Here is a 15,082-nt window from a genome sequence, read left to right on the forward strand (position 1 = left end):
AACCAATCTCCCCCCTATGAATGATAATAATACCTTGCTAATAATACCTTTTTTTTTTTTTTTGAGGGACGCGGGTGGCGCTGTGGGTAAAACCTCAGTGCCTAGGACTTGCCGATCGCATGGTCGGCGGTTCGAATCCCCGCGGCGGGGTGAGGTCACGTCGTTCGGTCCCAGCTCCTGCCCACCTAGCAGTTCAAAATCACCCCTAAGTTCAAGTAGATAAATAGGTACCGCTTTATAGCGGGAAGGTAACGGCGTTTCTGTGCGCTGTGCTGGTGCAGGCTCGCCAGAGCAGCTTCGTCACACTGGCCATGTGACCCGGAAGTGTCTTCAGACAGCGCTGGCTCCCGGCCTCTTAAGCGAGATGAGCACGCAACCCCAGAGTCGGTCACGACTGGCCCGTACGGGCAGGGGTACCTTTACCTTTTGTGCATGGAGATATATCCTTATTTGCAACTCTCCGTTCTCTCCCAACAGTTGTCCTTAGCTTTGTGAGTCTGCATTCTGTGGATTACATTTCTCTGCTTTTTATTGTGCCAGTCTGTGTTTGGGTCCTGTAAATGAACTAAGTTTGCTGCCTTCAGCTTTTAATAATATTTTTTCTGCCTCTTTTTATATTTCAGGCATGCACTCCTGGATTACCTGAAGATGGGAGATTTAGCCATTTTGAGGATTTCCTTGCAATTAAAAATGCAACGGAGAAAGACAAAGGAGTGTATATATGCCAGCTGACACACACCTATCTGGGAAGACAACTGAATGTATCTCGTGCTATTAGTCTAACGCTTTTTGGTAAGTTTGTGTAAGAGGGAAGCAGGGAAAGACCACCTCCCAGCCTGCTCTGGCTAGACTTTCCCTCCCCACCCCTACCAGTTCCGTTGCAGCTGGTCCATTAGAGCAAATGGGACACTGTGCCACTAATTCAGCCTTCATTCCCTTAAGACCGCCTGCCTTCCTTGCATCCAGACCACACCCTCTGCTTCCTCCTCCTTAATCTCAGGGTTGACATTTCTTAGCAGGGGAGGATGGGGACAAACAGAATTTGTTGGCATTGGCTTGTGGTTTTACCTACTGCTGGCCTTCGTCCCTTCTGCTCCCCCAGTCCCAATGGGAGCTAGCTGCCATTGTACAAGTCCACGTATCAGCAAATAAGAAAACTATTCCTTCTTGCCACCTGCCCTGTGTCAAGAACCCTGATGACATCTTACATTCAGATATTTGTGGGGCTTTTAAAATGTAGTTTAGTTTTATTTGTAAAATGCTTTGGAAGAGTTTATATCCTGAAAGATGGGATATAAAGCAGTTAATATATATATTTGGTTATTGATACTTTATTGGTTAGGGCTGCCACATCTCCGAATTTTCCTGAAAATACTATTGGTAAGCTACAGAACGAAGGTTATCTAATAATGCCACAAATGCATCATAAATGCATTGTTAAAACAAACGTGTTTTGTTCCCGAACAGCACTGGGCAAGATCATATTTTTGTTGTTGTATTCCTTTGTCCTTTTACTCCCATGCTGCTTCTGGATCTGTTGAACACTTAAAGTGGTATTTGACTCTGGCTGCTTTTGGAGTTAATGTTCAGTTAAGCGTATCTATGTTAGGTTTCAAAAAGTCCGTCTTTTCTAGAGAGGAGTCTTGAATCTTAACGAAAAGTATTGTGACATAAATGTGCAGAACGTTTGCATCAAGATAGTCTGATTTTGTTCAGAAGTATTAATAGCATTTGTGATGTACTTGCATGTAATGTCCGATCAAGATGCATATATTTTGGACTGTAGCCAACAGTTACACAAGTGACGACAGCTTGCGCCAATCAGTCTCCCACCCCCTGCAGTTCCTTCAAAATCCTCTTCAGAGGGTTGTCTGGGAAGGTTTTTCAGGAGGTGAAGGGGAAGATTGGTTGCACAAACTGCCATCTGTTGGTGCAACCACTAGGTATTAACCTTTGTTTCTAGGCTGCCAATAAATGTTTTACTTGTATCTGGATATGCATCATGAAGCGGCTTTTCCCAATGAGTAGTGAATTAAATGGTTGCTAGTGGACGACAGTCCGCAGTAACTAGAAAATAATATCAAGAACTTCCTAGCAGAGCAATGAGTAATAGATTGTGCAACGATGATTTGTTGTTTCTGTTAACACTTCTTTCCATTGTTAGCACCTCCAAAGAGAATACCGCTGGACATCATTTATCCAAACAATAATTCAGTTGAAGTAGAACTTGGTAAGCAACTACTGCACTTAATATGAAACTATTTTTTCATGGTCCTAAACTACATCCTAACAGTTTCTGTTATTTGCAATTATTCTTTCATGTTTTTAGGGTCCAGTATTGCCGTGACCTGTAATGCCTCGTCGGGTATTTGGGACGAACCATATGTATCCTGGAACCTTGAGGATAACTCTACTCGGGACTTAAAAGCAACACTCACACAGTCTCTGTAAATACTAACTCAATTTCCTTTGGTCTTTGGAATTAAGACAAGTTGGGGGTTACTTGATGGGACTAGTCATTGAAATCATTGTAAGGTGGCATGATATCTAATGTGGTGCCTTCCAAGTGTTGTGGACAGCGTCGCCCGACCAATTATCAAGAATTAATTTTATAATTATTATTATACTTTTATTTATACTGTGCCTGTTTTCCCCTGAGAGGGAAATACAGGTGGCATATAGGTAAAAATAAGAGCAGCTAAAAACATATTTAAAAAAGAACCATTAAAAACAATTAAGCATTGTTAGAATATATATCCTGTTAAAATCAAACAGCTAATTACAATAAAAAAACCAGCATGGCACCACAGCTCTTTCATTAAAAGCAGTCAATTCCCAATTCCCTTGTTGGAACAAGGAAGTATTCACCTGCTGGCAGAAAGATAACAAGAAGGGAACCAGTCTAACTTCTCTAGGGAGGGAGTTGCGAAGTCTGGGAGCAGTCACTAAGAAGGCCGTCTTCTGCGTAATTTGGATACTGGGATGATTCATAGTGGAACTGAAGGAACGTGGCTTTTTGCTGAAACCAGGAAATTTAATAATTCCCCTCAGCATTTAATCACAGTTTCTCTATCTTTAATCCTTGTACCTTTGTTCAAGAAAAGTGTGACGCAACATCATACAAATAAGCCCTGTTAAACTTTCATGTTTCTTATTTTTTTTCTGCTTTTTTTTATGCCATCAGGGATAAGTCACCTAATGGAGAACTTCAGCTAGTGAGAGAAAAGTTTAATATTTCTGTAGTGAAACCTAAACACTACCAAAAATACTTCTGCACTGTATGGTCTATTAGAACTGCTCCAAGAGTTGTATACATCATGCTAAAACCTCCAGGTAAGTTTTTTACGTATAAGATGGTGTTGTGCAGCCGCATGTTGTGTGGTTTTCTGTTGTACACACAGCTAGTGCAACAAGTGAAGGGACCAAGCAGGCATCAGAAACACACTTAATAACGTTTGTTTTAGAATTTTTTTAAAAGAAATGCTTCTATTTGGGCAGGCGGTATTACGGGAAAGAATTGTAGTCATATGTGTCCACAGGAATTATTCCGGGGTGGTGAAAATCAAATGCTGAAAGCAGCTGGGTGGGCTTTGGGAAGTTGGCAGGAAGGCTCCTGGACCCTGTGGGATTATCATGCCAGCTCCTCCAAGCTGGGCACAAACTTCCTGGGCTTTGGGAAGGAGGCGCCAGGCTTTAATACTTTAATACTCTAATTTAGGGATGCGGGTGGCGCTGTGGGTTAAACCAGAGCCTAGGACTTGCTGATCAGAAGGTCGGCGGTTCGAATCCCTGTGACGGGGTGAGCTCCCGTTGCTCGGTCCCTGCTCCTGCCAACCTAACAGTTCGAAAGCACCTCAAAGTGCAAGTAGATAAATAGGTACCACTCTGGCGGGAAGGTAAACGGTGTTTCCGTGCGCTGCTCTGGTTCGCCAGAAGCGGCTTAGTCATGCTGGCCACATGACCCGGAAGCTGTACGCCGGCTCCCTCGGCCAATAAAGCGAGATGAGCGCCGCAACCCCAGAGTCGCTCACGACTGGACCTAATGGTCAGGGGTCTCTTTATCTTTACTCTAATTTACCAGGAACATTATTTCGGGGACTAGCCTTGTCCCCCTAGTCCACTGTCCGTACGCCACTGTTACAGTCCTGGTCTCCTCAGCTCAAAATTGATATTGTAGAGTTGGAAAAGGTTCAGAAAAGGACAAGCAAAATAATCAATTCCCCTATGATGGAACATTGCAGCAGCTGGGACTTTTAAGTTTAGGTGAAAATTATGTGGAGGAATTGGATACGTTTTCTCCTAAGGCGAGAGGCTGGAGAATCCAATGAAGCTGAACATTAGAAGATTCAAGACAGAAAAAAGACTACTATTCACACATAGTTAAATTATGGAGCCTGCTCCTGCAGGAGGCAGTGATAACCACCAAGCAGGAGGGCTTTAAAGGAGGATTAGACAAATTCTTGGAGAAGAGGACCATCAGGGGTTACTAGCCATGATCGCCATGCTCTGCCTTTGCAGTTGGAGGCAACAGTGCTTCTGAATACCAGTTGCTGCAAACACAGAAGGGGTGATTTGCTCTTGGGCTTGACTCCTGCTTGCAAGTTTTCCCACTGGCATTTGGTTGGCCACTGTGAGAACAGGATGCTGGACTGGGTGGGCCATTGGCCTGATCTAGAGTCCTCTTCTTATGTGGCCACAAACGTTTTATGCAATCTGTCGCCATGACACTGCGCACCATTGTTTATTTGCCTCACTTTCTTTTAACTTCTTGTTTTACCTTTGCCAATACAGCTCGAAACTACCAGGGTTATTTGATTGGAGGTCTTGTTTCCCCGCTCCTTGTTATACTGGCAGCTCTGCTCATCTACAAGTTTTTCAAAGTTGACATTGTGCTTTGGTATCGGGAGTCCTGCCAGGTTCTTCTCGGTAAGGGAGGTAAGTCCGCTGCTGTATTTTCAATAGCTTGATGCCATCTAGTGGTCAATGAGAAACAAAAGGGTTTCTCCTCCCCATCTTTTCTAAATTTCGCTGTACAGTGGTACCTTGGGTTACAGATGCTTCAGGTTACAGACACTTCAGGTTACAGACTCCGCTAACCCAGAAATAGTACCTAGGGTTAATAATAATAATAATAATAATAATAATAATAATAATAATAATAATAATATCTTTATTGTCATTGCCCCCTCTCGGGGACAACGAAATTACTTGGCTGCTCCATCCACCCAGGTAGGGCACTCCACACAAAATCAAAACAACTATAAAACACTAATTAAAACAATACAGTATAATACAGCAAGGAAGATTAGATGACTTTCAAAGTCCAGGCTTCCCATTCAGGGCCGAGATCGCTCTGGAGAAGAAGCTGTTCTTAAGACGGCTCGTTCTTGTCTTCATCGTCCTGTATCTCCATCCCGACGGCAGGAGCTCGAAGAGACAGTGACCAGGATGCGATGGATCTTTTACTATGTCCAGTGCCTTCCTATGGCACCTTGTGGCACAAATCTGCTCTAAGGTGGAGAGTGGGCAGCCAACAATGCTCTCTGCTGCCTTAACAACTCTGCACAACCCCATCCTGTCCTGGGTAGTACAGCTTCCGTACTAAGAACTTTGCTTCAGTATAAGAACAGAAATTGTGTGGTGGGGGCGCGTCGGCAGCGGAAGGCCCCATTAGCTAAAGTGGTACCTCAGGTTAAGAACAGTTTCAGGTTAAGAATAGGCCTCCAGAATGAATTAAGTTCTTAACTCGAGGTACCACTGTACAGTGTACCTTGGTTCTCAAACTTAATCTGTTCTGGAAGTCCGTTCCAAAACCAAAGCGTTCCAAAACCAAGGCGTGCTTTCCCATAAAAAGTAATGCCAAATGGATTAATTCGTTCCAGACTTTTAAAAAACAACCCCTAAAACAGCAATTTAACATGAATTCTACTAATGAGACCATTGATCCATAAAATGAAAGCAATAAACCATGTACTGGAGTCACACAATCAATCAATCAGTAGCTGAACTGGGTTCCACACAATCACAAAAACAAGAACAAAAAAGCCGCAAAAAACAAAAACGCAAAATAAATAGCAAAAAGACAGACCTCAGCATAACACTCAAAATGGAAGTGTGGCACTCGAATTGGAAGTGTAACACTCAAAATGGAGCATGTTTGGCTTCCGAAAATAGTTCACAAACTGGAACACTTATTTCTGGGTTTGCAGTGTTTGGGTTCCAAGTTTTTTGAGTACCAAGGCGTTTGAGAACCACGGTACCACTGTAACAAGGAGTCAATGCTTGAAGGCTTCCATGAGGGATTATGTTTCACTCGCCATTTCTGTCTATGCTTTTTATAAAAAGGAGGGATTGGAATGCTTTGCCTAGTTTCAGCTGAGGGGCTGTGATAGTATAGCAACCCTTATCATACAGCTGTGGTCATCCAGACCTTGTTGGAATGCAGCTCCCATGACTGACCATTGGCTATGCTTGCTGTTCAGCAACATCTAGAAGACCATGCATATGTTTAATAAAGAAGCAGATACTTCTTTTTCTTCTTTTTTTTAAAGTACCCTGACTCTGGACCTTTGATCTTAAATCTTTTGGGATACTGAGTAATTTTGATTTCATTGGTATTATTTGTCTCTTGGTTCTTTTAAGAGCTAATAGTATAAAAAAAGATATGTGAAAATTTCTCAGTCTTGTTGGAAGCCATCCCGAGTAGCTGGGGCAACCCAGTCCAATGGGCAGGGTACAACTAATAAATGTATGCACGTATGTATGTATTTGATATAGTCAAACACATAGTGGTGGTTCACACACCAAGTCTCCAGCAACAGGAAAGAATGAGATATTGTTTCCTTTAGGAAAACTTAGAAAGCGCAATGTTTTTAAACTACATTTTCCTTTCTCTAGTTTCAGACGGGAAGCTCTACGATGCGTATGTGTTGTATCCCCAAAATTCAGCGAACTGTGCATATTCATCTGATATCTTTGTCCTGAAAGCATTGCCTGAAGTCTTAGAAAAGCAATGTGGCTATAAGCTCTTTATATGTGGAAGGGATGACCTGCCAGGCCAAGGTATGTATATTAAAGAAGCGTGTTTACGATTGATAGAGCATTGTTCGGTGACAAACTCTGTGGTAAATTACTTGAAATTATGATTGTATCTCAACTGCTTGCAGAAGGTCCTTGGCATCTCAATTTAAAAAGATCAGATACGTACAAGCTATGGTCCTAAAGCAAGGTCTGAGGGCATACATTATTCAGCCACCTTGCTGAAGCTAAGCAGGCTTGGTTCTGGTCAGTGCCTGGATGGGAGACCACATAGGTACCCATCTCATGCCACTTTATTTACTTCACTTTAAAAGCTGGGGGCAATGCTCAACCATGTGTGGGTTAGAGCCCATACTTTGCATGCAGAAGGTCCCAGTTTCCATCTTTGGCAGTTCCATGTAGGCTAAGATTGCTAAAAACCTGGAGAGCTGCTGCCAATATAGACAAGACTGAGCTAATTGGACTAACGGCTTGACTCTGTATACAGCAGTCTCGTGTGTTGATTTAAATGTGTATGTGGTTTTCCTCCACATTTGTGGTTCTAGATCATCATAATGCCCACCCCAATCCCTTCTCAATAATTGTTTCAGGCCTTTTCCTTGACCCACTTTCTTCCTTTTTCTTGACATTCCATCTCGCTTCTTGGATATTTCAGTGGTAATCCCTCTGCCTTCTCTTGTGTCTCTCTGACCTCTACCTTTGGACAGAGACTTTCATGTACTGCCTTGAGGACTCCCTTTTGCCTTCACTTTTTAAAAAAAAGGGTTCTGTCCCTGACCTCTTGGCTGTGGAATTCCCCTGCCTGAATACCACTTTGTCTTAACCTTCAACAATGTTGTCCACTCTGCTTGTAACACCATCTGGTTATTTTCTCACCTATGCATTTCATACATCATTTCTTCTTCTGCTTTCCCTCTCCTGTGTCAGTCTGAGTGGGAAATGCATAGCTTCTTCTGAGGGTTACCTGTCAGGTAAGAATTGTCAACATTGCCTGTTCTACCTGCCATAAGGATCGGGGACAAAGAAAATGAGGTCTAAGGCTGGGTGTGCATAATTGACTGCTATAATAATACAGTGGTACCTCAGGTTAAGAACTTAATTTGTTCTGGAGGTCCGTTCTTAACCTGAAACTGTTCTTAACCTGAGGTACCACTTTAGCTAATGGGGCTTCCCGCTGCCGCCGCGCGATTTCTGTTCTCATCCTGAGGCAAAGTTCTTAACCCGAGGTAGTATTTCTGGGTTAGCAGAGTCTGTAACCTGAAGCGCCTATAACCCGAGGTATAATAATAATAATAATAATAATAATAATAATAATAATAATAATAATAATAAATAATTATTATTATTTATACCCTGCCCATCTGGCTGGGTTTCCCCGGCCGCTCTGGGTGGCTTCCAACAAAATATTAAAATACAGTAGTCCGTCAAACATTAAAAGCTTCCCTAAACGGTTGCCTTCAGATGTCTTTTCCTGAATTAGATGTTTCTTCATAAAAACTAAACAGTCTTAATGTTTAATTTATAAACAAATTCAGTTGTACATATGTTTCCTTAGTTAACCTATATTGATGCTTCCTTTACATGCAGCGGTGGTCAGCGTTGCTGACGAAACTCTGAAGCAATGCAGAAGAGTGATCATCGTGTTGGTACCGGATTCATCCTGCTTCAGCACGCAGAGACTGACCTCTGAGCATGAAATTGCGGTGTACAGCGCTCTTATTCGGGATGGAGTTAAAGTGATACTGATTGAGCTGGATAAAATCAAAGACTATGACAACATGCCAGAATCATTAAAATACCTTAAACAAAAACACGGAGTGCTCAGGTGGGAAGAAGGCCTTTCGGAGAAGTCTCAAAGGGCATCAACAAAGTTTTGGAAAAATGTACGGTACCAAATGCCAGCCAGCCGAAGACCACCTTCCTCCGAGTTTCATTTGCTGCCAGTACTTTTTAACTCTTCTTGGATACCAGAAGGGTTGTAACAAGACCACATAGGCACTGTTCTCTTGAACATATTCAAACTAGGGGTGCAAGGCATGGTTCCAGGTGTGCTGCATGAATAACCCCAGAAAGCGGCTGTTGAGAATTGCAGTCCCTAAGAATGTCTACTTTTGATCACTTGGGAAGAGCCTTCTCTTCCAGGATGCGATTAGCCATGGACCTAGGAAGCTTCTGGTTTGGTTCAGTGAGTTCCTTGGACAAATGGCAAAATGTGAATGCTTGAGCCAAAAATTGTTTTACAGAGGAAGGAAGCGAATGTGAAGGAAACTGTGTTTCCCCCTCCCATGTGCAGACTTTATACGTAGTCAGGTTTTAACCTGAAACATAAGGGCTCACTTGGAACAGCTTAAATAGCTGCTTCATTTGTCCAATACTTCTTCGTTCCCCTTTTAAAGGATAATTCCATATACTATGCATATTATTACGGTATCTCCCAAGGAGAAAAACAGTAAGAGAGCACCATATTTTTGGGGTGGATTGTCTTACCAGTGAGCAGATGCAAAAGCAAGAGTGTGAATTCTCTGTGATTTATTCACATTTTAATTAAATTGTAATGCCATAGTCTTTAATGCAGAAAAAAAAATCACAAGTGACTTTTAAGTGAAGTTATTAGATGGTAATTATTTTTTACACTTCTGAAAAGATTATTTGCATGATGTTTCAAAATGGCCAAACATTTGCAGACTCATGAGCACTTTAACTGTATCTCTATGATATGGAATGTTTCACATTATTTTTAGAGGCTGCATTCTCTAGCGTGGAAGCCTAGATTTGACTTTTTAAATCTCAACCAAATATGTAAGGCTAGAAAGTGGCATCATCTTTTTTTTGTACAACTGTGTGATTATTTCTATAGGTGAAATAATTTTGTTGTAATTATGTAATAATTCATTTAACTTGCACAATACACTGATTCCTATGAAATTTTTATATCTGCCTCTATTGTGGATGGTTTTGCGAAACCCACATCTGAAGCACTGTTGAGGAAGAAGGCACCTGATCAGCTATATCAATTAGAAAACAAGAGAGGATGTTTTAGAGCTAATTGTCTCATTAACAAGATGCCATTCACCCAAGTGTTCTTTTACAAACAGAAATGAGATATACCCTAGCCAACAAAAAAAGTGCAGTTGGTTGCAGAACTCTAGCTACTTTGCAATCCTCCAGGAAAGAGATACGGTAACATCAATTTTAAACAATCAATTAGACCTGTCAAAAACTGACCGTTGTCCCACAGCCATGATCATTAATGCCTTGTTGACATCAAGGCTGGGCAACTCTTAACACACATTCTGTGGATTTGCCTTTGAAAATACTTTAGAAACTTGTCCGAAATGTGGCAGTTAAAGTTTTAACTTCTTGTTGCTGTTTTTTTTTTTTTTAAAGTATACGGCTATTTATTTAGAGTATATTTATTCTACCTTTTGGCTTTAAAAGACCCCATGATGCCTTTTAAAACAAAAAAATCACATATACTATATTTGCCAACACACCCAATAAGACTCAAGACAATATAGATGAGTAACAGGTTATATTTATTAAAATATAACAACTAGAGAATATTCAGAATGATTCAACCAAATTAACCAAAACCAATGAGGTTCAGGCAGTGAGGTGGGTTGCTGGAGGCATTTCCCATCTTCTGAACCAGCTACCAGGCGCATGCTGTGATCACCCAGCAAGGCCTGAGGAAACTCCTCCCCCTCACTGCATACTCCTTGGGTAAGGTAAAGGTAAAAGGTAAATGACCCCTGGATGGTTAAGTCCAGTCAATGGCAACTATGGGTTGTGGCGCTCATCTCGCTTCAGGCCGAGGGAGCCGGCATTTGTCCACAGACAGCTTTCCGGGTCATGTGGCCAGCATGACTAAACCACTTCTGGAGTAACAGAACACCATGATGAAAGCCAGAGCACACGGAAACATCATTTACCTTCCCACCACATCAGTACCTATTTATCTACTTGCACTGGCGTGCTTTCAAACTGCTAGGTTGGCAGGAGCTGGGAAAGAGCAACGGGAGCTCACCCCATCACGCGGATTCAAACTGCCCACCTTCCGATCGGCAAGTCCAAGAGGCTCAGTGGTTTGGACTCTTGGGTATATGAACATGACATGCACACTGTGACCCTCTTAGTGTGGTGTAGTGGTTAAGAGCGGTGGACTCGTAATCTGGTGAACTGGGTTCACATCTCCACTCCTCCACATGGAGCTGCTGGGTGACCTTGGGCCAGTCACACTTCTCTGAAGTCTCTCAGTCCCACTCACCTCACAGAGTGTTTGTTGTGGGGGAGGAAGGGAAATGAGAATGTTAGCCGCTTTGAGACTCCTTTGGGTAGTGATAAAGGGGGATATCAAATCCAAACTCCCTCCTCCTCCTCCTCCTCCTCTTCTTCTTCTTCTTCTTCTTCTTCTTCTTCTTCTTCTTCTTCTTCTTCTTCTTCTTCTTCTCAGCCAGCGTTCACCCCAATGTGCCTGACAGGCCCACACACTACTCTGCCTTCGATATTAGTCAGCTATGGAGTCAGCTATGGAGTGGGCTGAAATAGCCTGCTCTCCACTTCTATAGGGCACATCATCCCATGTGGTTGCCCACATGGCCCCTGTGGGAGAGTCCACCTCTCCTCATCTTGCAGGGGAGGAGGGTGTGGCAAAGGCATCCCCTCCCCATATTGAGAAGGAATGGAATTTTATCAACCCCACTGGCTTTTCTGCTCATTCTGAGCTTTCAGGGGCTTTAGACCAGGTTACTTGAAAGGGACTCTTAGAGAAGAGCTGTGGTTCAGTGGCAAAGCATCTGCTTTGAATGCAGAAGGTTCCCAGTTCAATTCCTGGCATCTCCCCAAAGAATCCTATATGAAACCCTGGAGAGCTATTTGCCATTCAGTGTGGACAATGCTGAGTCAAGTGCATCAAAGGTAACTGAAGATCTAAGGTAGGTTCCTAAGGACACTTCTCATGTGCTCTTGCCCACGCACTCACGTTGTTGGGGAGGCTCTGTTCTGTGCCTTATCTTTGGAGGTGGTGTTGCCAGAAACATGGGATGTTCTTCCCTGCTGCAGTTTCAAAACTCTGGAATTTCCTGCCTCAAGAGGTGAACTTAGCTCCTCCCCGAGTGAGGTTTAGGCAGCAAGCAAAAATATGTTTGTCTTGGTATGTATGTGACTTGAATAGCTCCTAGATTGTTTTCTTGGTGTCCCTGATTATTGGCAGCAGTCCTGGTTTGCTTACATTTAAAATAAAATAGAACGATTGCATGGTTTTTAATCTTCATTGATTACTTCCTTGAGTGCCTTATTATGAAATAAAAAGGCAGGCTAAAAGCCTGCCGCATGGCTTATGTAAAAGGAAGTCTTGCCATGTGTTCTGGAGTGCTTTGAAAGCATACGAACAAGCGTGAAGTCGGGGCTAATCTGGTAGACATCATCTATTTTGTTTTCCAAAAGCTTTGGGCAAAGTCCTTCCCTTAAAGCTCCTGAATGAATTTAGCAGTCATGTGTTCAGACAAAAAGATTTCCTTATGCATTGGTGACTGATTAAACGAAGCAGAAGGAAGGTGCAAGCAGAATGTGTTGCGATGGCATTTATATTGGGACTTCTGCTTTTAAATTTATTCATAAATGATCTGGAATCAGATGTACAGTGATGATGGCTACATTTGTGGATTACACCATACGACTCAAGATTTTGAAATCTCAAACAGTCTGCGGCCATGAGATAGCAACCAAGTTCAGGAAGTGAAAATTGATTCATATGGTTACCACCCCCCCAAACCCCTGATCACATATGCTAATGAGCTCTGAAGAACTGGCATTGATTCATGAGGAACTAGATCTTGCGATTGTGGACACAACAATGACCGCTCCCCACATTAAATGGGGGGTGCCCTTTGCGTGGTCGCGCATAGCTCCTGGATCCTATGAGGTACCATTAGAACAGGCTTGGCTTTGCCTCCCCCCAGGTGGGATACCTGGAGGTCTCCGCCTACCTCAGTCGTCCAATCCTGCCTGGGAAAGCGTTGCCAAGGTGATCAGGCCAGGTAAGGGGAGGGACCACCTGCCCACACAATAGAGGGAGGATTTTACCTGGGAATCATCAGTTGGCTCCAGAGCTTCTCCCACCCTACCCACCCTCAGTTAAGACTTCTTTTGCAGGTTAACCTTTTCTCCACAGTTACATGGGCGCTGCTATGTCAAGGTCGCTGAAGAAGGGCCGGAAAGGAATTCTCCTGCATTGGCAGGTTTGCCTTTCCCATAGCAAAATGTCACAACTTTGGTGGTATCAGGCCTTGGGCGGAATCTTTTAGTCTATCTTCCCTGAATGGGGGTGTGTGCAGTGGTGACCCACGCCCCCTTCCTCTTTGTGGTGGCGATACCAGGGTTCCCTGTTAAAGGGGTTTTTGAGGGGAAGCTTTGACCGTATGCCTAGAGGTCGTCATCGCTCTCCCCTGCGATGGTGGCATAACAGAGGCGGGCTCTCTCTGCTTGAACATATGTTCTCCAGAGCCAGCCCATCCACCCCACACACTGGATAACCCTGATATTCCCCAGATCCCCGGCGGGGGACTGGGAGTGATAAACGCCCAATGCCTGAGCCAAGGTCTACCCACATCTGAAACATAATAAAGTTGTGGCCAATTTTAATCCCATAGCACATTGTCTTGAGCCGCCAAGGGTTTGGGGGACTCTGCCTGTCCACGCAATAGAACACTGTCTGGAGTATTCTTGCTGGGTGAAGATATATTTCTGAGTTTTGCTTGTTGAGACCTATTTTGAACTGTGCCTCAGGAAATTAGCAAGACATGTATAGACAATTAAAATGGGCACATACCAAGGATGAACGCTGCTAAGATTGTCTGCATGTTTTGAAAGTATCTCTGAATTTCCATACCATGTTCTAGCCTAAGGATATGGTATACACAACTTGCCTCAGAAATTGTTATTTGTAAAACTTTGAAAGCTATGGAAAGTTCTGTCACCATCCCTGTAAATTCCTGTTGGCCTTTCCTTTTGTTTCTGTACTCCAAGGGCATTGAGGGTCTTGCAGCTAGAAGTTTGATTCACCCAACAGAAAGGTTGCTTACTTCTAGGTGTACTTGGGTTCGTGCAATGCATTGTGCTATGCATACTGGTGGGGATGTAGAAGTCGGGTTGGTTGCTTTGCACTGAAAATGAATGGGATCTTCAGATATGCAAGTCCTAGACTACCTGCCCCATATGCAATGCACCCAGCAGACTCCATAGAACGTTTCCACCTACCCCAAATGTCATGGTGAAGGGTCACTCATTTGGGGTGATTACATATACACCCACTCCCTACAGTGACCAACAGAGGTGTACCCAGGGTCCCTTGCGCCTTTGACCACCAGCTCTATCAGCACTCCTCCCAATGAAAGAAAATCACTTTACCACGATAGTCACATTAGAATAACTACCGTATTTTTCGCTCCATAAGACGCACCTGACCCTAAGATGCACCTAGTTTTTAGAGGGGGAATGCGAGGAAAAAAATATTATTTAAAGGGAGTGCTGAGCAGAGCCTGTATGCATCCCCGAGGAGGAAAAAGCCCCCAAGAGCACACACACTCCGCGCGGCTCTTGGGGGCTTTTCTCGGAGGTGGGGAAAGGGACAGAGCCATGTGCTCTGTCCCTTCCCCCACCTCCCACAAGAGCCGTGCGCTAAGCCAGAAGCCAGTACAGCAAGCAGGATCGCTGCGCAGCGATCCCTCTTGCTGTCCTGGCTTATGGGATAGCCGTACACAGCCTCTCCGAGCAGCTGGATGAAGGCTCCCCCAAGAGCCGCACTCCCTTTAAAGAGTGCGCGGAGCATGTGTGCGGCTCTTGGGGGCTTTTCCCCAAGGAGGGAGAAGGGCAGCCCCCCTCCCTCCTTGGGAAAAAGCCCCCAAGAGCCGCACAGATGCTCCACACGGTTCTTTAAAGGGAGCGTTGAGCAGAGCCTCCTGCCTGCGTTCGCTCCATAAGAAGCACACACATCTCCCCTTATTTTTTAGGAGGGGAAAAGTGTGTCTTATAGAGCGAAAAATAC

General features: G+C 43.7%; 1 protein-coding gene across 10 annotated transcripts in view; it reads left to right on the forward strand.

Annotated features, from left to right (window-relative positions):
• The window catches only part of LOC114596401 (interleukin-1 receptor type 1), a 35,896-nt gene extending 25,927 nt beyond the window's left edge, over positions 1-9,969 (forward strand). For 9 of the 10 annotated variants that reach the window (XM_077927603.1, XM_077927601.1, XM_077927602.1 and 6 more), the window contains 7 exons: positions 624-792; positions 2,165-2,230; positions 2,330-2,447; positions 3,185-3,333; positions 4,792-4,935; positions 6,898-7,062; positions 8,626-9,969. In XM_077927603.1, the coding sequence (XP_077783729.1) occupies positions 624-792; positions 2,165-2,230; positions 2,330-2,447; positions 3,185-3,333; positions 4,792-4,935; positions 6,898-7,062; positions 8,626-9,020 (1,206 nt within the window). In that variant the 3' untranslated portion in view covers positions 9,021-9,969. The remainder of the gene's footprint in view (positions 1-623; positions 793-2,164; positions 2,231-2,329; positions 2,448-3,184; positions 3,334-4,791; positions 4,936-6,897; positions 7,063-8,625) is intronic. The other variant, XM_077927606.1, reaches the window with a different exon arrangement.
• The last annotated feature ends 5,113 nt before the right edge of the window (positions 9,970-15,082 follow it).

This window comes from Podarcis muralis, chromosome 4 (genome assembly GCF_964188315.1).
Source record: "Podarcis muralis chromosome 4, rPodMur119.hap1.1, whole genome shotgun sequence".
Taxonomy (NCBI): domain Eukaryota; kingdom Metazoa; phylum Chordata; class Lepidosauria; order Squamata; family Lacertidae; genus Podarcis; species Podarcis muralis.